A 25,762-nucleotide genomic window follows, 5' to 3' on the forward strand; every position below is an offset into this window, starting at 1 on the left:
ATTCTGTCATTTCACATGTTGTAGATAAGAGCACAATCCACATTTTACTCTCATTCCCATCAAAGACTTTAATTACTTTTTTTGGTGTGTCAGTCTTACCTTTAGTTTCTGTAGTTTGCGCTCAACAATTAGAGTGTCTCCAGACCTGTCAGAGCACTCTTTCACAATCTCCCTCTGTTCTGAAAGCCAGCGATGGAACTCCTGAACTAGATCTAAGGAGGCAGAGGAGAAAGAAAATGAATAGCTGGTGTTGACTCACACAGAATTAAGCTGAATATAATCAAACTTCTTCTGGCTAAAGCAGAAATGTTACAGTCTATGACCACTGCTCTATATGAGACATAGCTTCCCATTACAAATTACGTATCTGGTCATAGAAACAGGACATGCAATAGTTGTATGTATTGTGCTGTGTTTAAATGTTTATAACCTTAGCATTACAATCGTGGGGCATGTAAGCTAGCGCAGCCAGTGGTTACTGATGGAAACTACACATTTTATTCTGTTTATTCAGTTTTTGGGATTTCTTACCATTGAACTGCTGCTGAAGGCAGTTCTGCAGTGATGCCAGTGTCCTGGCAGAAAGCTGGTTCACAGACTCATAAGTCTTGATGAGGTCAGTTAGAGCGGAACCCAAACCAGCCAGCTCCTCAGAGGGATATTTTCGGCACAGTGTGTTGAGGCTCTCCCTCGTGGAGTCAATACTCCCCTGCTGATTTTGCAGCTCTTTCTGAAGGTCCTTTAAAACATGTTTAGAGATGTAAATGTATTTATTGCTTACATTCTCATCCATTTGATCTGTAAGAAAAAAGAGCTGCCTATCTGTAACACCAACAATGTCATTGTTATTTAGGCTGCACCTTCACTCTGCAGATGTCCTCAGAATCCGATCCAGTGGGCGAAGAAACAATGGAATCCTCCATACTTTTTAGCCATGCAGACATCTGAGAAATGTAGTCTTCCAGCTGTTTCTTTTGAGAAGTGAAGTCCATGAGGTTTCCCCTGGCCTGCTCATGCAGCTTCTGAACAGTGCTGATCTTTTTACGAAGGTCATTCTCCAACCCCTGATGCATGTATAATAAAGGTATGTGGGTGACACACATGCATAAGAAAGAGGAGGACCTACTTATTCTGCAGGTCAGGGGTTAATATATGTTGGCCAATTGGTGCAAATGTAGTACCACTTCAGTATACCCAGAAAACAAAACAAATATGATTATAATCATCTTTAGTACCTGTAACTTAGCAGGCGCCTCTTGACTTTGACTGAACTTCTTCAGCTCTGATAATTTGCTCTGCAGGGTTTCAAGTTTCTGCTCCTTCTCGCCCATTTCGCCCTGTGGATGAATGAAAAGTATGTGTTTTCCTCTGTTTTCTTCTGAGATAAATTATACCCAGTGGTTTCTGCGCAATGTGTGTATGTTTCAGTCATTTTCATTGCACAAAATAATTTTGGGTTAATTTAACATTTGCATTGTCTTTTGTGGAAAACCATACTTATTAGGTACAAAGTAGATCAAACTAATTATTACCAGGTTTTACTATGACAACAGAAATCTTACCTGTAACATGGAGAGCCTTGCTGACACCTTCTGACTGTCATTGAGGTTGTTCAGGCTCTCATTGAGTTCAATCACACAGCTGCTTGTCCAGCTCTCAGTGTCCTCGCTGATTTTACGCACATCCTCCCACAGCGTCAAACTCTGGTTCAGGCAATCAATGTTATCGTCTATCTTCTCAGACACCTGAGAAGTGGAATAAATCACAACAGTTTAAGTTGGTTTGGTTCATTAAAAAAAACTTTGTGGAGTAGATAGTATTGTGGTCTTTTGTATTTGTGAAGACAACCAAAGACGTATCACGTTTTATGTGAGAACTTTTTACTGATTGTTAATAGATTTTTCTTTTCTTGTCAACAAATCCCATAAAAACAAAACAGCAATTCATGGATCCTTTGAACATGTATTGCCTATGCAGCAAAAGCCTAACTTACTCCATTGTTGTACAGAAACTATTAAAAGCAAATCAATGATGCATCAAATCAACACATCACGATTGTATCAACTCCTGAAGTCAGACTTACATCCAGCCACTGGTCAACAAGGGTCTCCATGTCCTTTTTCATCATCTGAGCGTTACACTCAGGAATCTTCTTCAGTTCAATCACCAGTTGTTTTCCTTTACTGGAAAACTGATCCAGTTCATGTTGCTTGCTAGCCATCTCTATTTTCACTGCCTCGTGCTACAAATGAAGTAAAGACAACAAACCTTTTAAGTATCCTGATGAACAATCATAAAGACAAAACCAAGATACACTTTTTTTCTGGAGTTGTTTAATGAAAAGTTAAAAAACGTAAGATGAGAAAAAATAGATTAATAATTTGACCTGACCTTGGTTAATGACCTCCTGGTTTCCTCATGGTCCTTCAAAACAGAGCTTATCTCAACCAAAGGTTCGGTGCTTTCAATAATGCTGCTGATGGAGGTTTTCAGTATTTGGTATTCTTTCATAAGCTCAACTAGGACATTGCACTGCTCCTGTCTGTCAAAGGGGGAGAGAGAAGTGTATTGTCCGTTGTAGAATATGTAAATTAACTGTAAACATAAAACACATTTTCTTTGTTATGCAGTTCATTACAAAGAAAATAAACGTGTTGAAAAGTAATGAAAATACAGTTTTGCATCCATCTAGCAGTGGCAAATGTTGACATTCCAGAAGTGAAGTAAATACAATGGTCAGTGTCACAGTATTTCATGATACTCTAATTAATGTATGTGAGAGCAAAGTACTATAAAAGAGAGTTTTTAAATCTCTAAAAATATATACGGTATATATTTTACTCATTTATATCTAAAAGAAAAGAAAATGACAAACTATTTCAGTACCTCTCTGTGATGAGCTTCTTGGTGTCCTCCCATGTGGTCTCCAGCAGACTGATTTCCCTCAATACCTCCCCAGCCAACTCTGCATCTCTCTGGGCCAGCTGATTCCCCTTGTCCCTCAGCCACTGTTCCTCGTGCTGGTGTGACTGTAGCTCATCCTCCAGCTGATTACAGAACCGCAGCCTGACAAACAAAGGGATAACATGTTGGCGTTGAACATGTTCTCATACCCACCCACGGCACTGGCATAGTATGTGAACAGCCCCACTCAAATTTTGAATTAGAGCATTGAGGAAATAGAAATACTGATCTGAACACACTCTTAAGATGCTTTACCTCTGTTGTAGTGCATGCAGGCTGGGCTCTTTGAAGCTCTGGTGGTCAGCTTTTTCTTCAATGTCCTCCACAGCTTTGAGCAGCTGTTCTTTACGCTGTCTAAATGAGGTCCACAGAGACCCCAGGGCCTCTGCTTCACTCTGCTTAGTACCCAGCAGGTTCCTCACTGCATCCAGCTCAGCACTGAGGGAATCAGCCAGCATGCGGCATGACTTACGAAAGCCCTCGTCAGCACCAATGTGGAGATGGCTTTTGCAGAGGCTGCTGTCCAGATTGACAGCTAGAGTCTCGAGCTGGCTGATGTCTGGGACAATGGTGGAAAGCTCCTGCTGCAGCTCCTCTACTTTTCCGCGGTCCCAGCTCCCAGCACTCTCCACAGTCTGCTTCAGACCCCGCAACACTCCTGCAGCCACACCGTGAGTCTGCAGAAAAGCCTCAAGCCTTTCAAGGCACTCTAACTGGAGCTCAGCTATGTGCTGGGCCTCCAAGTAGGGCTGCAGACAGCTGTCTGCTCTGCTGCGGAGGAGCTGAGCATCACTCGGCTCACAGAACTGACAGAGCTTCTCAGTCTGCTGCTCCAAGCTCTGTCTCACACTGGATTGCTTCTGTAAGGAACCATGGGTCTCCTGTAACAGACAATTGATAGAGGATCAGTTGTTGCTCTCAAGCAAGATGCTATTCGTTGGCTAACTGATTTTAAGTGGTTCTGGAAAGGGTTGACACTGCATGCAGAAACGGGATTACAATGTCTCTGTGTAGTTCTGACCTTTACTTGTTTGGTGGCGGACTGCAGGTTGTTGACGTTGATTTGAGAAGTTGAGTGCAGATTTGAGAGCATGACCTCACCCCATTGGGAGAATTTGAGCAGGGCCTGGTCAAACTGCTCAACCAGCGAGAGGTGGCTATGAAGCTCTTTGATTCTAGGGGACAAAATGTCAGCAAAGTGAGTCAATTCAGTAAAGACAAGACCTGATTTAACTAGCTTCTGTACTGTATACTTTTCAGTCCAATATTTAACACTGATATTCCCTCACTGTTATACTATATGTAACTGTATATCATCATCAATATGTGGTGGATCGGACATACAGAATATTTGTAATCAACATGTTCTTTATTGAATGTCTAAGAAAATCCAAAACAAAGACTAAACATTCCCAAACTCTTTGATTGAGCAGACATTGGCTACAGTACTACATTTACTGTATTTGTAACTGCTGAAATATTTCAACATGACATTGTATCATGGAAATACACATGCCAATGCAAAACAAACACTACAAAGCAACCATCACAATAGCTGTCTTTTATCAGTATTCAGGTTGATAATCCCTTTAATTGCCCTCCCATCCATCCAGACGTAAAAAATATTAGAAAACATTACCTAATGTTCACCAAAAAGTGTGTTATTGAAGATACATACTAAAGTATACTGGTATTCTATATACAGTATATATTACATTACTGAGTCATATTACATTTTGCAGTTGCTACAACAACCAACCAAACCGAGTAATCAAAGCTAGACTGACTATGCTGAACATGTTTCATCAGACAGGAGATGTGTGACCTGTAAAGTCTGAAAGAAAACAATTGATTTTGTGTGAGATTATTTTACCTTTGAGGGAGGACTTTATTTTGAACATGCAGTCTCCTCTGCAGGGTCTCCAGCTCGACTTCCAGCTGCTCCACTCTCTCTTCTGATGCAGTCGGACACAAAGATGTCCCCAAAGATACCAATTCAGCATGAGCAGGCTCAAGGAACTGGACCTCAGAGTGGAAGGCCTGCCAGAGAAAAAAACCTCTCAAAATAAGTCTTCGTTTAAATTTAGTGTGTATAAATGTATGTGTGTGGTATTTATCCGTCATGTAGTGGGGGAAAGCATGTTCACAAAAAATATGATCCCAACCAGCAGCAATTCATTTGAACCATTTATTTATATTTTTGCAAATTATTTTAGGGTTAAGATTTAGTTTTAGATTTAGTTTTTGAGAACTATGGGAGTATGTGTGTATGTTTGTACCTGGAAGTCTTGTAGCTCTGTGCGGAGCTTGGCTTTGTCAGCTGACAGATACTGACACTCTGGTTTGCATGCAGCTTCACTTCTCTCCAAACAGGAAACAAAGTTTGATCGCTGTTTCTCATACCTGAAATCAATAGAAACACTGGTGTCTCAGATTTATTTGTCAGTTTTCACTGTTTGCTGCGTTTTGCTGCAAGTGGAATGTTAACATTACTATCAACTGGAAAAGCCAGTGATCAAATGTATGTATATTAACATTGCTTATATTTACATATCCAAATCCTGCATATGTAAAATTAATCTGTTAGTTGGTCTGCTTACTTTTGCCAAAGAGAAAGCAGGTTTTCCAGAGTGCTCTGTTTGTCCTTTGCATTCTGTACGTTTTGGTCATAGCTGTTGTTTAGCTCTGTCACAATCCTCTCCGCTTGCTCTCTGTCACTGAGTCTTCTTGCACCAGCTGACAGAGACAACAAGGTCCCCTTCAGCTTTTCCTGATTCTGACAGACATCCTAAAGAACAAAAACACAAAACAGTGACTTACAAAGCACGATCTGCGAGCTGGAGCTGTGTTAAGCTTTGTTGTGTTAAGACTTGCAATTCATTTTCAAATACTGTTGGTATGTACATTATTTATTTATTTCACATTACAAAGGAGGAAAGTATATTTAATAAGTATTAGTAAAAACAATTAAACACCATATGGTTTTGAAGAGCTTTGTACGTCTCGGATGAGGAGATGCAGGATTTGATAGGATGATCCAGCTTTGTGTGTAGCTCACTGAGAGATGCTCGCACCTAGGAGAGAAACAAGATCAAAACTGTATGCCCATATCTTCCTTAAATGCTATTCTCTGTACTGTCATGATATAAAAAACAAACATGTATTAATAAGCCTATTTACCTCCTCAAGGCTAATTTGGAACTTCTGTTGTTGAGAGGAGCTTTCCTCCAGCTGTCCATCAAGCTGCTGTACACTCTCCTTCAGTTCCTCCCAGTACCTGCCAATTTGGGTCAGCCGGGCCTTGATGCGAGCTGCCTCCCCTGAAGATACAAACTGGGCTAGTGCCTGTGAATCTGCCTCCAGCTGACAAGGAACCTTTGCTCGCTCCTGAAGATCTGCACCAACAGCCTGGACATGTAGGGAAGGACGTAAAAGAATAAAAAAGACTTGATAAATGTCCAGTGGCGGTAATAGGCTATAGAATTGTGTTGGGCATTGGCAGGCGGTGTTCAGCGTGGTCAAATTTACACTGCTTAGGTTGGTGCCTTTAATGACTTTGGCTACTGGGGCCTGTTAAACTTCCACAAACAGTTGCGATTTAAATCCCTTCAAAAACAAATAATAATCAGAGCTATCAAAATGGTTTCTAAAGAGTTAAATCTCACCTTAAAATTAAATGTGTGTCTAACTAGCATTTAAACTACAAAATAAAACACAAACCACAGACTTCCTGAGCAGTTCCTCCTCTCTATTTGTGTTGAAGACAGAGGGCTGATGCCGGTGTCAAAAACTGGGACGCTGTGTCAGTGCTCAGGCAAAGAAGGCCTGTATTGCTGCAATGGCTCTGTTAGGGTATAGTGTAGGAGAGTTGTATGTTTATAATAGACAATAATGTACCTTTACTGTGATTATCTGTTGCTCAAGAGGCAAAGTAGAAGATTTCAGTATATCCAGCTGCTTTTCCTTGTCAGATATCCACAAGGAAAAGGTTTCAAACACAGCTCCAAACTGATCCCACTGAGTTTTCATTTCTTCCAGAGTCTTGACGCTGGAACACAAACACATTCAATATAAATTGTTATAAGAAGTTATAACAATAAGCTATAATTACAAATACATCTTGACTATCATGTAAGATACAGGGTTTAGTACATTTGGGTTGTATTGTATTGTGTTGTATTGTCCACTCAAACAGGAATATTATTATATTAGGCTAAAACCATAATGTATTTCAAGACTACTAAAACATTATCTAGCAAAAGCAACAAGAATGAAATCCATTGCCGTACTCTTTTTTGAGACTAGCCTCTACTTTGTCCACTTGCTCACTGAGGGAACAAGCTTTTTGTAAAAGCAGAGTCTTGTTCTTTGGACCAAGCTGGATTTCTTTTGCTCTCTTCAGTAAAGTGGTCATATGTGAGGCCTCTGCTTCACACTGCTTCAACAACACCTGTTAAAAAACAACAAAAAAACTACATTGTTCATATTCTCCATATAGCTAATATACTTCCAGTAGTAAAAATGTCAAGAGTAAACCAGAGAATTAAACACAAACTTGACTTACTCTGGCCTGGTCAAGTTCAACAGCCAGGCTCTCTGGACTACTGAAGTTCAGGTCTCTCTCCATCGTTGAGCGTGCCTTATTAACAAACTCGTGAACTGCCTCCTGCTGGCTGTCAAACTCCTGCCAGGCTCCCAGCGTGACCTGGGGATGACAATGTCCCAAAATCAATGACATCAAATCAAATTAATTTAGTGCTTTATCTAAAAAACACAATACCGCAGATCCAAAAGGGGTAGAAGACACTAACAATATGGAATGTTTGTTGAATCACTTAAATGTAGTATAAAAGGAACAGGAGAATAATTGTTGTCTAATGCCAGCAATCCCAGATCAAGATCAGCAGCAAAGGAACATGACATCATTAAGTATGCAGATGAGGCTGATGAGGCACATTGACAGAAGAAGCATAGCTAACATTATGCAACCACTGTGCCCCAGTGGTGCTGCAGCAGAGGCAGAAACATCAGATATGTTGCTGTTCACCGTACCAAGAATAATTTACTTGGTTCCGTTGAGCATTCTCCCAAAACACTCACAAAAGACAAACAAAGTTTTCATCTCGAGACTCCCACCTCCATTCAGTCTACGTTCTATAAAAGTAGCATCAATAGAGTGAGGACTGACTCACTGCATCCCTATCTTCTAAAAGGAACTGTAAAGCCTCAGAGGGCAAGGCCTTCCAACACAAAACATCAATCAGACCTCACGACCCACCATTCAGGAGAAGTTTTCACAAATGCTGCATCTCCAAAACCGACTGCATTAAAAAGGATCCCTCTGCTCCTTCACATGCCCAAGCTATTTTCTGTCCACTAAATGTTCAGCAAGTCTAACCTAATTAATAGGACAGCATGCATTCATTAACTTTGATCAGATGTAATTGTGTTAGAGTTCATGGGCAGGTTGAAACAAACAAGACATAAAAAGCAGACAAAACAACATTACAGCAGGAGGATGCAGGATAAATAAAAGGAAGCCTAGAAAAACAACATGTAGAACAGACACATACAAGCACATATGACAAGCACGACAAAAGACAACACTTAACATCACAGAGGTCTAAGAACTATGGAAAGCATATTATAGTAGAGACGAAATAAACACTGTTTCGGCTCAAGTCAGAACAAATTACACTTTATTTAATTACCAATAACTAAATGCTTTCATGTAGTAACTAACTTGATCACGAGATGAGAAGTGTCAGGATTCAGCTCAGAGGTTGACAGTTATTAATCACATCGTAGATTCAGTTTACAACAATTAATTGGAGCAAAACATAAGATACCTTGAGTTTTTTTAAGTAAGGATAAGTAAAAATCCCTTCTGTTCATGATGTTTTGCTAATATTTAGCAAAGAAAGATGGATAATCATCCTTCATTCTAATTCTACATTTGTGTGGAGGTTATTAATCAGAGAAAAATGCTGATTTAAACAGCTGTGAAATGTTATTCACTAACAGTGTCCCTGATTTACTGCCTACTGCCTGAGTAATACTGCTTACATCGAGGCTTTGCTCCTGTGAATCCATATTCTGCTCCATTTTGCCGAGTGTGTTCTCTAAAGTCTGCAGGTCCTGCTGCAGACTCTCTCCCAAACCCTCCTCAGCCTGGAGCTGCTGGCCTCTGGTGATCAACTGCTGGACATCCTTTCTCTTCGTCTTCAAACGTTTTAACAGTTGCTATGGAAAGGAAGACACATTCAAAGTGTTAATCCATTTAAATGAATTAAAGGTTAACTAAATATTTATATCTGAATTCCATAATTGTTTGTGAATGTCCCTCAGTACCTGGTGAACAAGAAGTAGTTGCTGGGCTTCTCTCACAGTTGGACACTCCAGTATTTTGGTGACCTCGGCCTGAGACTCTTTCTGCCCCTGAACGAGATCGTCTAAAATAGTTTGTACCTCTTCCCTGAACTGCACACAGTCACCCACAGCCAGCACCATCTTCTCAGCCTAGGAAATATAACAGAGAAAAATACAGTATGAGAACCAACATGATAACGTGATGCTGAGGTATATATGCTGAACTAAAATATAAGGTTTGTCTTTCTCAAATTTGACAGAAATTTGCTAGAATCCTTGTTAGCAAACAATTCTCTTTTGCCAAGATATAGTTATAATTTTCTTTTTATTTCAACTTGCGAAAAATGGGAGCTAAAACAAAAGTGTTTCTATTTTTGTTCAGTGTATGTCTAGTCTAATGCAATCAGACATACATCTTAGAAGAGAAATGATTTCTGGCACCTTAGTAAAACACGTGAAAGCTGGACATACCTCAACAAGAGAAGCAAGAAGACCCTTAAAATCCGTAGACAGCTTGCTCAGGGCACTTCCTTGCCTCTGGGCATCACTGTCAGCACAGATCTCAATGAGTATGGCCATACGAGCTTTCAACCAGCCCAGATTCCCCTCCTGTAACTCTGCATCATTCCTCAGCTCCTGCACACAATACAAGAGTGTGATAGAGCTCATGTGGTCAAAAGAGTGTTTCTACAGTCTTATGTTCATAGAAGGGACAATGGAAAGCCAGTGGCACATCACAAGTGACACATAGGAGGCGAAAGAGGGCCTGTCAGTGGATAGTTGGGTTGCGGGGTGTTGTATGTAATAACTCACCATGATGGTAGCCTTCACCTGGCCATATTTCCTGGGGTCGTTGGCTCGGTTTCTCAGCAGCCTCAGTTGACTTTCTTTAGATATGAGCCAGCAGGAAAGTTCGGCGTACCTGTTTCGCACCATGACGGGAAAATCAAACTCAAGAAGATTTAGGGAATAATTGCTTGTGATGCATTTATGAGACGCACACTTTTTCAGCCATGGACCATTATCGGGCATAAAACTCACAATGCAAACCAACTCCTCTTTGACTTAAAAAGCATCAGGCTTTAACATCAGATCAAAAAGGGGAACCAAGTCTCAAATATTAGGAACAGTGTGTACGTAATGTACGTAAAATGGATCTTTCTATACTTATGTGTGTTTATGACTCAAAATGCATCGCTACTTCTTTTATTATTATTATTTTACAGAGTTACTTATAGTAATATTAATCTGTTTACTATTTTAGCAAGTTCAGGACTGTAACAAAATATATCAAAACCTTCTCCTCACCTCAACTCCCTCTCTCCTCATCTCAAGTGAATAAAACAATTTAAACATGATTACTTTAAATATGTAAAGAATGCAGGACACTGCCTGGTGAATGAACAACACATTATTATATTGTTACCACAGTGCTACAACAGTCAAAAGGTTAAATCCTATGCTGGACTATAACTCACTCATTATGCTGTATTTATGTATGTAGTAGGCTGTAACCACTGCAACCCCTTGACTACATTAATAGAGGACAAAATAAATAGTTACTGCACCTTGAGTTGTACTCCTTCCATTTATCTGGGTGCTGCATTAGCTTCTGATGGGTGTTCTTGATTTCCTCTTGGACCTCAGAGTAGTCCTTTCTCGATGTTTCCAGGGTTTGGTGGACAGGGTCGGCCTCAGGGAGCTTTTGACAAAGTTCCTCCATCATCTGCAGCCTTTTCTCACAGACTGACTGGGGGCCCTTTTCCCTAAAAAAGGCCTAAAGTAAAACAAAAACACAATTATTTACTTGTGTTAGAAGTCAATGCCATGAATACAGGACAGCGTGGAATATGCAATCAAAAAGCAAGACTGCATGTGCTGTATATAAAGTAAAATAAATGTAAATGTATGTGAATTTAAAATGACAGAACAGTTTTTGCTTGACACTGGAAGAGCCTCAGTTCTTCTGCATCAAGTTTATTAAAATCTCCCCACGCCGCTACACAGCAGTGAATTAGCATGTAGTTATCTCACAATGAGTTAGATCAATACATGAAACTCAGCCAGCCAGTCTGTGCTCACCCTGTGCTCCTTGACGAGCCTCTCGCTCCCCATGCTAGCCAGGTGGCGATTTTCCCTGGTCACCTCTGCCTGGCACTCCTGCAGCAACCCCATCAGCTTGCTCCTCTCCCCCTCCACTTTAAGATGCAGAAGGTGGAAGGGGGCGTCCGACTGAATATCCTGTGAAATGACAATTACAACAAATACAAGGCCAGATTCAGAGCAATTTGGGCAGTTTGTTTCAACCAACCTCTTCGCTAATGGGCTGAAAATATATTTTTTAATTAACATATACATTTTTTTGTCTAATTGACATAATTCAAAAGGATTTAAAAAGATGAAATATGTTACAATGCATTTGTAATCTACTTGGAGCTGTATCATTGCACAAAATGACACTATTCAAGTCAAGGAACTAACCTTCCAGTGTTTATGGAGCTTCCTGACTGTTTCCTGTAGCGACTGCTGCTCCTGCTCTGGCAAAATATCTGTCAGCTCATCACAGGCCTTGAGGAAAGTATTCAGGACCCGCTGATCCAGCTGACCAAAGAACTCCTTCAAAAAAAACAACCTCATAATTTCTCACATTTTGTACAGGCAGGTCATGTCTTATGTGCCAGAAGTGACTAAACATGAATAACACTGTATGTACAGCTACGTATGCTATTGTGAATCTTGCACAAGGCCCGTTTTCTTACGGTGTGTTTCTTGAGCAGCTCCTCTGGGTTGCCTCTTTCTGCCAGACAGTTCTGTGCCATTTTAACAACTTTCTCCAGCTCTATCCGTGACTCATCAAACCTCTTCATGAGGCTGCTGTTTGCCTCCACATGCTTCCTCCACTCTGTAGATTCCTTAATCATGCCCTGAACACACAAACAACAACGTTTTTTAATACCAAAACAGTTCTAAGAGCTGAACAGAAATTAAAACAGGCCTCGATGTCAAATGTACCTGTGAGGAGGACTGCAGGTCTGCTACTCTTTTCTGCAGAAGGTTCATGTCCATGTACTCGAGGTTGTTACTGCCGTTCATTATTTTCTGGATGGTCTGGTGGTTTCTCTCTATTGCTGTCAAACACTTTTTACAGCTTTGTGTGAAGGTCACCAGCTCCTGCAACATTCAATGGCAAGCTGAGTGTTAGTAATTTATTCATATCTTGAAGCTGTGCTTTTTACTTTAAAACATTGTGACAAATCAAACATGTTTGGTATTGGGTATATTATTCAATTTATTTATCTATTTACCCTAAAATGGCAACATATTGAAACCCTTGCGTTAGTTACCTGGCAATTCTGTTTGAAGTCTACTGGTCCCTCACAGTCGCCGGTGCTGGTAATATGACTGGCCTTCTCCAGAGCCTGGTAGAAGCCTGTGATGTTCTTCTCCATTTCTTCCAGTGGCGGTAATAGAGACTGGGACTCCCTCAGCAGAGGCAAACATGTCTCCCTTACCTGATTGGAGAAAAGCATATTGATTAAAGAGAATCACATGTGACTGATATGTGGTTTTGAACTTAAATCAAATACAATAAATGGCAACCATACTTTGGTTAAGGTTTGGCCATGCTTTTGCCTACTTTTTATGTAAAAAACATGTATATAAAAAACACTAGTTTTACGATAATGTATCCACACAAACTCATACAAAGAGAAGTGAAGCTCAACACGTGTACATACTGTATAATTACATGCACACACCTTGCTCAGCTGCTCTTTGATTGAGGCCATCACAGCCATCATCTGTGAAACTTCCTCCTGTGGAGTGTCTTTGGTCAACAGCTGAGCAGTGCGGCTCGCTGCCTTACAGGCGGCTTCCATAGCAGGCACTTTGTGCTTGACTTCCTAAAGTAAGTTGGAATAGAGAGTAACATTTCTTTTCATTGCACAGCAGAGAGATTAAAATCAGTCTTACCCGAGGAAAAGATGAGCGAATCAGCTGCTTACCTCAACATTCTGAACAAAGGCTCTGACATTCAGAAAAGATACTTGGACAGGAGCAGTCATCTTCTCGTTGGTTGCATCCATGAACATTTTCAAGATATTAATCCCATCTTGGTAGTCTTGTCGCAACTTATCTACTTCGTCTGCTCTTGCATACTGCCAATGAAATAGAGGAAGACAGTCAGTGGATAATTTTTATCGTTTTTAAAAATTTAAGTTAATGTGTGGGTTCACGATATTTATTTATTTATCACTGTAGTAAAAAACAGTATCTAATAACCACCTTTGCACATACACATATATATATATATACACCGCAGTATCTACAGTGTTCATATTTCATATTTTATATTTCGTATTAAAACAGGCCTTGATCATATTTTATATTTTTCCTCTTTACTGTATAGTGTGTTTTTTCTTATTTTTATTTCTTCCAAAACTGTTGACTCTGAGACCCCTGTGAAAAAAATTCCAATGAGCCTGGACTGTTGGTCTAGGCACAAATGGCCAAATAAAAACCTTGAACCTTGAACCAGTTGGTCAAATTTAATTTACATGTTTGACTTTGACAAACAGCTCCCTCCATCTCCCGTTCAGAAGGAGAAGCTGCTGCTTCAGATCTCGTGAGACTGTGTCATCGCATGTCTCAATGAGAAAGTTCCCAGCGTCGTTCATGTCCATGTGCTGCTGCATCCAGTGAGAGAGGTTTCTGAAGAAGTCCTAAAAGAGAAAAAGGAAAACAAAGACCATTGCTGCAGTGGCTCAAATGCTTTGTGACCTTTGAGAAAAAAAAATTCCTCATTCAGTTTAGCGGCATAAATATAAGCTGTATATTACAAATAATACTGTTTACCATAGTATCTGTGATTGTACTTACACGTTTGGCCTTCTCTGACTGATTGAGCATCTGCTCACCGTCCTCTAGCCAGGCCTGCAAAGACGCCACTGTGCTACTGTACTTCTCCCAGTTAGAGATCACCTCCTCCAGCATGCTGCGAACACTCCGCACCTCCAAAGCCAGGTTCCTCCACTGAGCCGTGGCATCACCGAGGAATTTATTAACCCCTTCTGCTTCATCAACTGAAAGTTAATCATGGAACAAGTTCGGTTTAGTTGAAACCAATATGGGTATTAACTGTACAGCGTTTGATTATGTGGCCATTTGGCCAATGCTACAATCTGTTAGGTCAGAAAGATCGTGCTACGATAGCATTCCGATTGATGCAATTATTGTTACTTTTTCATGCACAGTGCAAGAATAATATTTGTCAGTTCTGGGGATTAAAAGTATGTTATAAAAGAAAAGTGCAGCCCCACATTTACAGAAAAAAACAGCTCAGGAGACAGGCAAAGGTAAGGTTTTAAAAGCTATCAGGCTGTATTTGGACTTACCTTTGTTACAGGTCTTAGACCCTGTAACATGAAATCAATAATAAGACTGTTTCCATGAGCCCAAGAAAATGTATAGACACAGTATATACGTATAATAAAAATAATATATACATAAACAAATTGGTAATAAAAACAGAGAAGAGTCTTACTTGAACTGTCTGACTTTACATAAACCTCTGCAGCTTGCTTGAGGCCTGTGAGGATTATATCATACTGCTCAAAAAACCTGTGGCCTTCAACAAAAGTCTGGAATCGAAATGCAAACATGAAATTCAGATTAAATAGTCTGGTAGACACAGAGACTTTTTAAATACTGCAAGTACAGCACCAATCATTTTCACTTACAAGGTAGGTTTGCAACAGGAGTTCCACTGAGTCCCGCCTGCCATATTTAATGATCCAGGACTTGAGCTTTGACTCAGCCAACATAAGAAATGCCATCAGTCGATACTTCATTTCCCAGAATTCCAGTTTAATCAAGTGAGCGTGTGATGATGTGGACACAAAATTGAATCTGCAAAGTAAACATATGTTTAGTAATTATTTCATTTTTGCTTTGATTTTACAAGAGTCATCTAAACACAGAAAAGTTGTACTTAATTAAAAACCAGACTCTGCTAAAGGTCATACCTTTCAGCCAAGTCTTGGAGCTGCTCAGGTGGGACAGGCACCCCATTCACTGATCTGTCCCTGTGGATCTGCTGGAAGGTTTGTTTGTGCGATTCCAAGTTTTTTAATACCTCCTGCAAACATGAATCACATATAATCACATTCACGTTGACTTTTTTTGTGTACAGTTCCTGTGTAAAACAATTCAAACATCTACCAGGTCAACAGCATGGTACAGTAGGTATCCACACACTTTGACATTCAAAGGTTCCCTGTGTTACCTTGTGCTGCTCTAGTTTTCTGTGCAGAACATTGGCTGTCTCCTCATGGGCATGTTGGATGGGAATGTCTTCTCTCAGAGCCATTTCTGCCCTGTGAAGCCAGGCTCCGATGACTCCCAGAGGACCAGGCAGTGACTTGTCCAGATGGATGTGCCAGTCCAGCAGCTGCAATTGACATCCATTAAAAACCCACTCTACCAAAACAAGATCCCACCATAGAGGAGGCTATGCTGATCAAAACATGTCCACATGTTCACAAGCAATCAGACCACAAAAAAGTTGTATGCCAGTCTAGATGAGCTGTGGCTGTCCAGAGGAGCAAGCTGCCCAGTGAACAAAACCTCCTCTGTTCCTGTCTCCTCCCCTCTGAACAAACTCTCATTCAAACGCTTCCATCCCACTGAACTTTCACTGGCAGTAAGTGAAGAGAGGAGAGTTGTGTTTTTCTCATTATGATATCTCCACTATGGCATAGAAATTAATAAAGACAAATAACAAACGGGCAATCTATTATTCATCATCAGGTTATCTTTACTTTATGATTGATTATCATAATTAATTCTCCTTTATTTGTGGCTTGTTATAAATTCTACATGCAGTGCAATTACCCTGGCAGACACGCGGTCCCACGCCTGTTTGACCAGAGCTTGGTCCACAGACAGCTTGCCGTCTCTGTGGACTGGCTGCAGCAGAGGATCTGTCTGCTTTTTCTTCATTTCATACTGGACACGGAAGCTCTTGAATGCCTGCAGAACAAACAACAATGAAAGTGGTGAGAGTTGAGAAATGTCTTTGTCAAAGCAGAATGTCATGGAACGATGCACTTCGTCTTTCCAGGCCTGACTCACCTGATATTTGTCCGTGAGGTTTCCTTCTGCGCCCTGGGCCCGCAGCACATCTCTCTCCAGCTGATCTAAAAACACCTTCAGCTCTCTCAGAATCTTCCGCTCCTCTCTCTGTCACGATCAGGGAACATCCAGGTTAGAGTTTAGGGAAAAACTGATGCAAATCTTTTTTTTTTCACATGAGCTTGCCAAAATGTTCAGAAACTGAAACCAAATTGACATTCAAGAAGCACATTTCTATGTTTCCAACCTCTATGTTTTAGCAAAGAATAGAAGGGTATTATAAGTCATGGTAGAAGGAAAGGGGTTTGGACACTAGCATCTTCTTAAAAACTTAGGATTTAGTCTGTTAATTTAGTGAAACATACCTCAAGCATTTGCTCTATATCTTGGGGACCAAACTATCCAGGAAAGCAGCAAGGCACACAAAGAGATGCAAACACACCACACAGTGCATTAGAAAAGCGAGGAGGAAAAAAGAGGAAGGAAAGAGTTGGAAATACACTCCAAACAGAGAGCATGCAGCACTATGACCTGAACTCTCACCTGAAGTACTGGCACTGACAGTGCAAAAGTTGGAATTGAGCCAAGAAGCAGCTTAATGTGCACAACAAATAATAAGTAGATGGAGAAATTAAATGAGTCTGATGATGAAAAAGCAATATTTTGATGATTATATTACTACTGTGTTCATGCTATGATAAGAGCTTCGTGACAAAATGACAAGTAAACAAAATTGCACAAGCTTACAACAATTAAGCACAGCAGCCGTTAAAGCATGTTTTCATCAAGCATACATTGTTGATTTCTGCATACAGTATGGTCATGAATGGTTATGCACGAGATGTGTGGTACGAGGAAATGTGGATGGCAACAACATATACGATTTAATGATTGAAATAATAACACATTGCATTATATAACTATGCTAGATGGTTTAGCAGTACCACAATGATATTTGTCCCAGATATTGTGTCCCAGATATTCCCCGATGTCGGACTGGTTATATGCACGTTTTAAACAAGGTACCTCATCCTGCTGTCCATCAGTCTCAGAGTGGTGCGGGTTCGGGTAGTGCTTGAGAAACTGAGCCACATATGTCATGATGGATTTCTCATCTGGCTTGTCTACGTCCACATCTACAGAGCAACACAAACATTATATGATGCACTGGGTAAAAACGTTAGACAGTAAATAAGCTGATGGAAAATGTTTTTCAGGCCTAAAAAAAAACATTACTTCATTACTATAGAAAGACAGGACAGATTTGACCGAGCCATTATATTGGGTATTGGGTCATATGACATTAATAAAAGCATTTTGTGTCCTCAAGAGGGTAACTCTCTGCAGGCGTGACAGCTAATTATACATGTGTACTTCCGTATCCATCCTTGGACCTGACGTTTCAAGCTCCTGTAAAACACAGAGGCCTTTCAGGGCAGCTCTTTGTGCATTAAAGCATCATGACTCTGCTCGTGAAGACAGGACTGCAGAGCTACTGCAGACAGCTTCACTTCCTGAGACTAAAAGTCAGAGCCACAAGTTAACACAGCATTTTATTCCTCTGGTGGGTGTCACTGATCTTTTCAGCACACATAAACGCTCATGCTCTAATTACAGTATTAGATCAGATTAGATATTCCTTTATTATTACTCAAATATTACTATAAATTTGCTGTTTTTATGTGACTATAACAATGATAAACTTCAAAATACTCAACTATTTAACACTATATATTCAATGCTATCTTGTCTGAACAGTCTACCACACTGGAATATTTAATGAAAGCAGCAGGAAAGATCGAGGGCACCTTCTGCATCCAGCAGGCGGGGAATACCCAGCTCATTTTCTGCAAGTGCAAAGGCTTCCTCCAAATTCTCCCTGTTGCTCCTCCTCCGCACCAACTCCATGTCCACCAGGTCTGGCCTGATGGCGTGCACCACCGACTGGAACGCAACACCATCACGCCAGCTGGGACCAAAGTCCCTCACCTCAATTCCATGATACCTGAAAAACACATTCGTAACCATTTTTGTGAAGCAAAACAAACAGAACAAAAGCACCTTATATACTTATCTTAAAAAGGTAAAAAATGTGATTTGAAAGTGACATACTTGGCTGCTGTGCACTGCACCCATCTGAGCAGGGCCTTCTTGGCATTGCCCTGAAATCTGTTAACCACCTTTCGCTTCATTGGTGGGCTTCCTGCTTCAGAGCTGGCTAAACTCTCCACAGAAGAGTTGCTGTTGGACAGGGCCTGAAGGGCTGGCAGGTTGCTGGTTAATTCCTCAATCTAAATGAGGAACACGATCAATTGCAAAAGAAGAGGGGGCATTGTGAACATAGCAACATGAACATTTTTTATTTTTTGACGACATAATCTCTCTGTTGCTGTCCGCTTTATACATTATTCTATGCGAAGACAAAGATCAACATTTGTTCAAAGAAGATTAGGTCCAGGTGCATCAACTCACGCTGGGGTGAGCACAGTTATGATTAAACTCTCGGGATTTAGGGATCAGATCAAGTTTTACCTGGAAGTAGAGGATAACGGTCCATATCAACCCAAGAACAATTGATGGCCGTCCATCTGCGATGTCAGTGGCATGAATGTTAACAAGCTTGATCTGGAACAGAAACCAGGAAGAGAATTATTATGATAAAATCATAGGAAGTGAGATCTATTTAGCTTTCATACTATCCAAAATGAAATTGCAAGCTTTTGTTTGCTCAACGTCATCAAAGTACTGTAATATAGCCAAACCAGGAAGGCAGAAACAGCCACATTGAAAAGTGAACCAGCAGGAAAAACAGAAAAAGAGGATAATTGTATCCAACTACGCATTTAAGTAAAATCAGAGGTACCACAGCACTGGAAACCTTGCATTGGAGAAAGGCTTCAATTTGCCATGCCCACATCTCTACATTTTAGAAGCTCCAAACTGGAGATAACCACATCAGTAACCAGTGTTCTAGTGAAAATGCATAAAAATGCATGTCAGTAGCAAAGAGTCATAACTACATTTATTGAAACAGAAATGTCTGTATCCAAGCATTGCTTAGCATAGTACACATCATGCATCAAATGAAAAGAATGCATACAGTATGTGATCACACAGGGCGGTTAATGGCGACTGACCGGAGATCCTCGATACACAGACTGAAGGCACACATGACGGGAGAGAGATCACAACAATGTAAGTCCCCGTCCTCAGGGAGCCCAGATACTTTATAAGAGCCACGGGATTTAGAGATGGATTATATAATCAATAATTCCTATTTTTATCTGCTGCTATCTCTGAATATAGTGCACGTTGCGCAGATCTACACTGACACATATCTAATCAACAGCTTTTTCTAATGAGTTCTTAATACCCTGGACTTCTTTAAGACATAACACTGCTGATATTTAGTTGTGGAACCAAAATACTTAAAAACATTTAAAAGGTGAAACTGCTGATATCACTGAATGCTTACCTTCCTGCCTTCGAGGAATTTGAGCGCTGTGCCGATGTTGGAAACCCAGTGGATCCTCTTCAGCTGGCGGCCTTGCTCACGGGGCTTAAGACACAGTGGACAGAGAGTAAAAATTGCAAGCCAAGAAAGCCATATTATACAAAGCTGAGGATATCTTCATTCCACCACTTACTGCTCTGAAACATTGTAACAAATTCACAGCAGATGGTCATTTTGTCTCCTTTACTGCTTATCCACTCATTTGCCACTAGTTGCACAGTAATAGTGAAAGTGGCCTGGGAATATTAGCAGGGCTTTTCTAACACAAATTAAGTGGTGAGCGCCAAAGCTTTAAGAGAAACAGTATAATCCTGTGCTTTAAAACCAGAGTGAGAACCAGCTTCAATACGATCTGTCTATGTGAATTTATAAGCATCAGGCAGTATTCACCATGACATGAGCCACGTAACAGCTTTACAGATGACATGGCAGTTTGTTTTAAGACAGGTCTGATTACTATATCCCTATCAGAGTCTGGGCCACTGTGTTTATTTGTGTGCGGGCATGTACTGCTATTTTTATGAGGATTCATTTTGGTTTCATACAATCGTTATGAGGATATTTGTGAATTGTTGGGACATGTCGGCAGGCTTTCATGATCTCAAATGGCTGTTTAAATGTTTTTAAGGTTAAGTGTAGCTTTGGGCGGGAATGAGCATTTAGTTGAGATGCTCATGGTTAGGATTAGGGGCGAGGGAACGGATTATGTCGATGAGGGTTCTCAAAAGTATGCAAAGACAAATGTGTGTGTGCATGTGTGTGTCCGTGTGTGCCTGTCAGGGATATAGAGAGAGGGAGAAACGGACACCAGTGAGTCAAAAGCTTCTCGCAGTGGGGAGGCTCAGATCTAAATTATGGCCCCACAATTTCTGTGCAGTGATCCAACGCTTAATGCGAACAACAATTTGATCCAAAGGTTCTCAGTTTTGTCAAATTAATATACAGTACATATATACATATACATATACATATACATATATATATATATATATATATATATATATATATACATATATATATATATATATATATATATATATATATATATACATATACATATACATATATATATATATATATATATATATATATATATATATCACAATTTGCACTTGTATTATTATATTTAATCATGCAACATTTTAATATATATATGTATATATATATATATATATATATATATATATATATATATATTGCTCAATGCATTTGATAATAACAAGTTATTTGTTATGCATTTACAGTATTTAGTCATCGGTTAACTTTTTTTCCTCAAATAGACCGAGTGTAATTAAACATTTACGGATAATAATCTAGAATGTGAATTCTGTGAATTCAACTGGTTGAATTAACTATCATCTCTGAAGATTTCCTAAAAGGTAAGCAGATCATTATCTGGCAATATATTTGCTGCCAAGCTGTAGATGAGTGGATTTGAAAGGTATTTAATTGACTTAAAGACCAACAACACAGCTCACAATTATGTAAATTGTTAAACCTAAATCCTCTGTTGCTCTCCCGAAGGTTTCTTCCCTTTTTCCTGTGCCAATGTGAGGTCCCGGGACAGAGGATGTCATATGTGTACAGATTGTAAAGCCCTCTGAGGCTAATTTGCATTTGTGATTTTGGGACATACAAAATAAATTGAATTGAAATTGAATTGAATACATGTACAAGTTGACCTGTGAAGTTGACCCAGATGAAAAGGCGTACCTTGATTTACATATTCATTATTCTAAGTGGATATCATACAGGGTGGCTCTTTCCCTTTATTAAATCCACACATCAAATCAAGATTGTAAACATCCTGAAAGTAGTAATCTTGGTAGAAGTTATTTCAATTAAAGTATTACTTACTAGTCTTTGACCAGACAGAACCTCCAAAAGAGCCAAAAGTTTCACCCCATCTTTGATGTCCTCAAAAAGGTCGTTAACCTCGAGTGGTGGTTTATACTGGAGGAGATAAAACACATCTTTTATCATAACAACAAATTAAAATAGTTGTGATTCGAAATGAATCCGTCTTGAGAACCAATGCATTTATAGAACCAGCAATGTTGCATTGTTAAATCTTTAGTGTGAAAGGATATTAGTATTCGAGTCCATTAGCAGGGATGAGGGGAAACCAAATGCTGTTTGTGAGAAACAGGCTTGTTAGAAACGACCACAGAGCCTCCCTGCAGCTGAAAAGATGGTGCCTTTTCCTCAGCAGTGGCTTGGTGCCCGGTCCTGAAGCGATGATACTCATTTAACCCTAATTGGACTATCTCCTGATATCATATCCACACATTTACAGAGCTGTACAATCTCCAAGATGAATGACAGCGTTATAACCTACTGAGCATTACTGTATAAGTAAAAGAAACAGATGTGTATTTATTCAGCAGAGTGAAGTTGTAATTACAAGGAAAGCTCAACATGGGAGTTCTTTAGTTGGCACCATATACAGGTCATTTCACAACTCTACATATTCCATGACAGGATGCAGTTGGCTGCCTATTCGGGGCAAAGCAGTGTGAAGAGGCACGTGTCTGTCCTGTTATTCTGTACATGCACACTTTTCTTCTTCCCGTCACAAAAATACTGAAGAAGACGAGTCGTGTTTTTGTACCGCAAGCTCTTTTCAAATATTATCAGTTGCTTGAGATTTATCTGAACCATACTGGTTCAAAAACATGCAGCTAAAAGTCAAATGGTATTACATGGCTGCACATACAGTAATGTGTTAAGAGAGTCAATATCCAGTATATAAGAATATATATATATATATATGTATATGTATATATATATATATATATATATATATATATATATTGTATTTCTTCTCCTCAAATTAAAACAAAAACAAATATATATATATATATATATATATGTATATATATATATATATATATATATATATATATATATATATATATATATATATATATATATATTTAGTTTTAAGTTTCAAACTGCTAATATGCACAATCACGCAAATATAGCTTATGTCATTCCCACCCATGTATTAACTGAGCAACAGAGTCACATGAGACTTCCTAACAGTGGAAAAACTGTGAAAATAACAGAAAAAAACTGCTCAGTTATACAATATCAGAGGAAATAAAGACTGGAGGATGTTCAAGCTTAGATAATATACACTTTCACCCACAAACAGGAGATTCCTTTCAGACCAAAATTCATCAATTACACTATTGCAAGAAACCTTTTGTACACTGATAAGAAAAGTCTACTGTAAATGTTACTGTTATGTAAAGCCAGCCCATCATCACTCATACAACAGCTGTCCGCAGTGTAAATATGACTTTTAAAGCTCTTTCATGATGTAGCTTATGCTACATTAGTCCTATTGGTATGCACAGTGAGTGAGCTTGAGCGCAGTGCATGAATAATGAAGAATAGACCAACACAGTGTCTCTGCTCTGGCCCACCACATAACTCAAATTCTTCTAAAGTTTTAGAAGCAACGCTTTGAACTAATGTGGGAAGATCAAGCTCAACAAAAGACCTCTCCAAACTAAATCTCTTTGCCAGGTTCCAGACCTAAATCCTGTAGTGGCGTCTGACTAGTTGAACACTCTGCTGTGTCATCAGTGATTACAGTCACTCAGTACTTATTCTGAATTCTGAACAGTTCTTCAGTTTGCATAATCTAATACAGTTTGTTATTTAAGAGTCACAGTCTGAAGTAATCCGACATTTAAGTTTAAAATATGTTATTGTTGTAATTTACTGTACATGCCTGAACCGTAGAAGCAAACGACTGCCTACAGAGAACTGTCCTCACCCTCTTGCTCTCCATCTGCACAAGCATCACTATGCCTGCCAAGCCTGTCCACAAATACACACACTCACACGAATAACAAAACACCCACACGCACTCACTCACACACTCACACACACACACACACACACACACACACACACACACACACACACACACACACACACACACACACACACACACACACTGTGGGGGCACACACACACCCCACACACCAGTTTCTGAATAATTCTATTATACTGTACCTCTCATGTGTCCACATAAACACACTCCACTAGTGGTACAGAAGCTCACCCAACGATAATGGCCCGTAGTGAGCTTCTTTAATAATAATAATAATAATAATAATAACAATAATAATAGGCAGCAGATGAGGAGAGTGACAGGCTATCTTTTTTAAATGAAAGAAGGCAGTTCTGGTGATTTGTTTGACGTGGTGTTCGAGGTGGTGTTTAAAACTGTACTGCAGTTCTGCACTGAGAAGATGCCTCTGAGCTCCATCATCTTTTCAGCAAAGCAACAAGCAGCATGACCTTTTTTAATGGTTCTCCTCTCAGGAAAACAGGCCAGAAGAATCCTAGGTTTCTTTTACTGTGCGTTCTGTCTCCATAACTAGATCCAGAAATTTGTCACATAAAACATGATATGATCTTAAATGCTCAAGAAACAAGGCGGTTTAATTCACGGTTAACTGGGTAAATTGAATTATATCTCTTGTGCAGTGTTATTAGAGGCCATTATTGTCGGATTCACAGGCATGACGGTCAGTAGCCTGAAATACCACAGACCAAAGAGAAGCTACATCATCATGACGAGCAATAAAACATCTCTAAAAGGTCAACTTAGCACAGCTTCCAGTTTTACATGTGATGTAATTGCCTTGACAATTTGTCTTACATGAGCTTGATGAGCCAGAAAAGCCCCATAATCTCTCGCCACCTGTCAAATGGTATATGATAGCCGTGTAGTGGGAAGGCAGCGGAGAGCATGGATGAAAATTCCCACTTACCTTTGCTAAATGAGAGTTGATCCATTTTGTGAAGGTTCTCTTCTGCACTGCCTCCTGCTCATCTGAAAATGAAAGACACAGAGGTCACGTTCATGTCAATACAGTACTCGGAAGATGCCACATGCTCTTGACGGTTGACTGTTCAGCCACATGCTTGCGACTAGAGGAGCTGTTGATACTCGTAGAGGACACACAACCAAATGTGGACAATACATAGAGTTATACTTTATGATCAGAGGTTGAGGATTTGCTCTTGCTAAGAAGTGGCCATTAATTTATTCTAGATGTGGCTATGGTTGGGTTCGTAGCTGCCGTGCAATCATAAAATATGAATCTTTAACTATATATATATATATATATATATATATATATATATATATATATATATATATATATATATATATATATAAAATGGCCATTGTATGACTCCCCCAGACAGAACCATACTTTATCCAACCTAATTTTACACTGCTTCTGGTATGTCAAGTAGCATTTCAGCCACCCTGCACCAAACATGTTACAAAGTACCACTTCTGCAATGGTTAGATGTGTGCAATGGGAACAACACAGGCTTGGCGGTGCTCGTATCGTCTATGCTCTAGGGCTCTCAGAAAGAGGTCATACAAGGAGATTAGAGAATGAGTGGGGAGGAAATTTGTGCCAACACATCTCGCGAGCCCCTTCTGTGTTCAGTAATAACATGCGTGATTGTTTTGGTCACCCCCAGACTCTTTTGTGGTCTATTAATATATCCAGTCCCAATGCTTCATGCATTATGCAGAAGATATGACCAAGCAATAGATTTCTTTTCTAAACTGGTGCCGTTATTGCGTGTGGGACGGATTTCTAACACCCTGACATGCATGCCGGTAGTCTATTGCTGCACACTGCACGGAGTGGCCATTTTTATACATCCACCCTTAGAGATATAGACAGTGGTCATGTGTTGAGGGAAGCAATGCGAACACTATACAGGGAGCAAAGACATTGA

The 25,762-nt window shown here is 39.8% G+C and overlaps 1 protein-coding gene across 5 annotated transcripts in view; it reads right to left on the reverse strand.

Annotated features, from left to right (window-relative positions):
* Positions 1–25,762, reverse strand: part of syne1b (spectrin repeat containing, nuclear envelope 1b) — a gene marked incomplete at its 5' end in the record, with an annotated part of 79,928 nt that overhangs the window by 48,013 nt on the left and 6,153 nt on the right. Inside the window, 49 exons of one of the 5 annotated variants that reach the window (XM_079227908.1) lie at positions 100–212; positions 532–739; positions 861–1,064; positions 1,236–1,337; positions 1,563–1,745; positions 2,084–2,242; positions 2,392–2,542; positions 2,887–3,066; positions 3,220–3,845; positions 3,986–4,139; positions 4,838–5,004; positions 5,244–5,367; positions 5,565–5,752; positions 5,940–6,038; positions 6,145–6,372; positions 6,862–7,012; positions 7,254–7,414; positions 7,529–7,669; positions 9,031–9,207; positions 9,316–9,483; positions 9,805–9,969; positions 10,147–10,255; positions 10,902–11,110; positions 11,416–11,574; positions 11,815–11,949; positions 12,093–12,257; positions 12,346–12,504; positions 12,678–12,845; positions 13,092–13,235; positions 13,338–13,490; positions 13,890–14,054; positions 14,212–14,414; positions 14,727–14,747; positions 14,876–14,972; positions 15,072–15,240; positions 15,357–15,469; positions 15,617–15,781; positions 16,225–16,362; positions 16,465–16,572; positions 16,830–16,862; positions 17,008–17,058; positions 17,491–17,600; positions 18,273–18,469; positions 18,577–18,755; positions 18,997–19,089; positions 19,602–19,622; positions 19,940–20,023; positions 21,836–21,931; positions 24,772–24,833. In XM_079227908.1, coding sequence (XP_079084034.1) covers positions 100–212; positions 532–739; positions 861–1,064; positions 1,236–1,337; positions 1,563–1,745; positions 2,084–2,242; positions 2,392–2,542; positions 2,887–3,066; positions 3,220–3,845; positions 3,986–4,139; positions 4,838–5,004; positions 5,244–5,367; positions 5,565–5,752; positions 5,940–6,038; positions 6,145–6,372; positions 6,862–7,012; positions 7,254–7,414; positions 7,529–7,669; positions 9,031–9,207; positions 9,316–9,483; positions 9,805–9,969; positions 10,147–10,255; positions 10,902–11,110; positions 11,416–11,574; positions 11,815–11,949; positions 12,093–12,257; positions 12,346–12,504; positions 12,678–12,845; positions 13,092–13,235; positions 13,338–13,490; positions 13,890–14,054; positions 14,212–14,414; positions 14,727–14,747; positions 14,876–14,972; positions 15,072–15,240; positions 15,357–15,469; positions 15,617–15,781; positions 16,225–16,362; positions 16,465–16,572; positions 16,830–16,862; positions 17,008–17,058; positions 17,491–17,600; positions 18,273–18,469; positions 18,577–18,755; positions 18,997–19,089; positions 19,602–19,622; positions 19,940–20,023; positions 21,836–21,931; positions 24,772–24,833 — 7,355 coding nt within the window. The remainder of the gene's footprint in view (positions 1–99; positions 213–531; positions 740–860; positions 1,065–1,235; positions 1,338–1,562; positions 1,746–2,083; positions 2,243–2,391; positions 2,543–2,886; positions 3,067–3,219; positions 3,846–3,985; positions 4,140–4,837; positions 5,005–5,243; positions 5,368–5,564; positions 5,753–5,939; positions 6,039–6,144; positions 6,373–6,861; positions 7,013–7,253; positions 7,415–7,528; positions 7,670–9,030; positions 9,208–9,315; positions 9,484–9,804; positions 9,970–10,146; positions 10,256–10,901; positions 11,111–11,415; positions 11,575–11,814; positions 11,950–12,092; positions 12,258–12,345; positions 12,505–12,677; positions 12,846–13,091; positions 13,236–13,337; positions 13,491–13,889; positions 14,055–14,211; positions 14,415–14,726; positions 14,748–14,875; positions 14,973–15,071; positions 15,241–15,356; positions 15,470–15,616; positions 15,782–16,224; positions 16,363–16,464; positions 16,573–16,829; positions 16,863–17,007; positions 17,059–17,490; positions 17,601–18,272; positions 18,470–18,576; positions 18,756–18,996; positions 19,090–19,601; positions 19,623–19,939; positions 20,024–21,835; positions 21,932–24,771; positions 24,834–25,762) is intronic. The other 4 variants (XM_079227909.1, XM_079227910.1, XM_079227911.1 and 1 more) reach the window with 4 other exon arrangements.

The sequence above is a fragment of the Taurulus bubalis genome (assembly GCF_910589615.1).
Source record: "Taurulus bubalis genome assembly, chromosome: 1".
Classification (NCBI taxonomy): Eukaryota; Metazoa; Chordata; class Actinopteri; order Perciformes; family Cottidae; genus Taurulus; species Taurulus bubalis.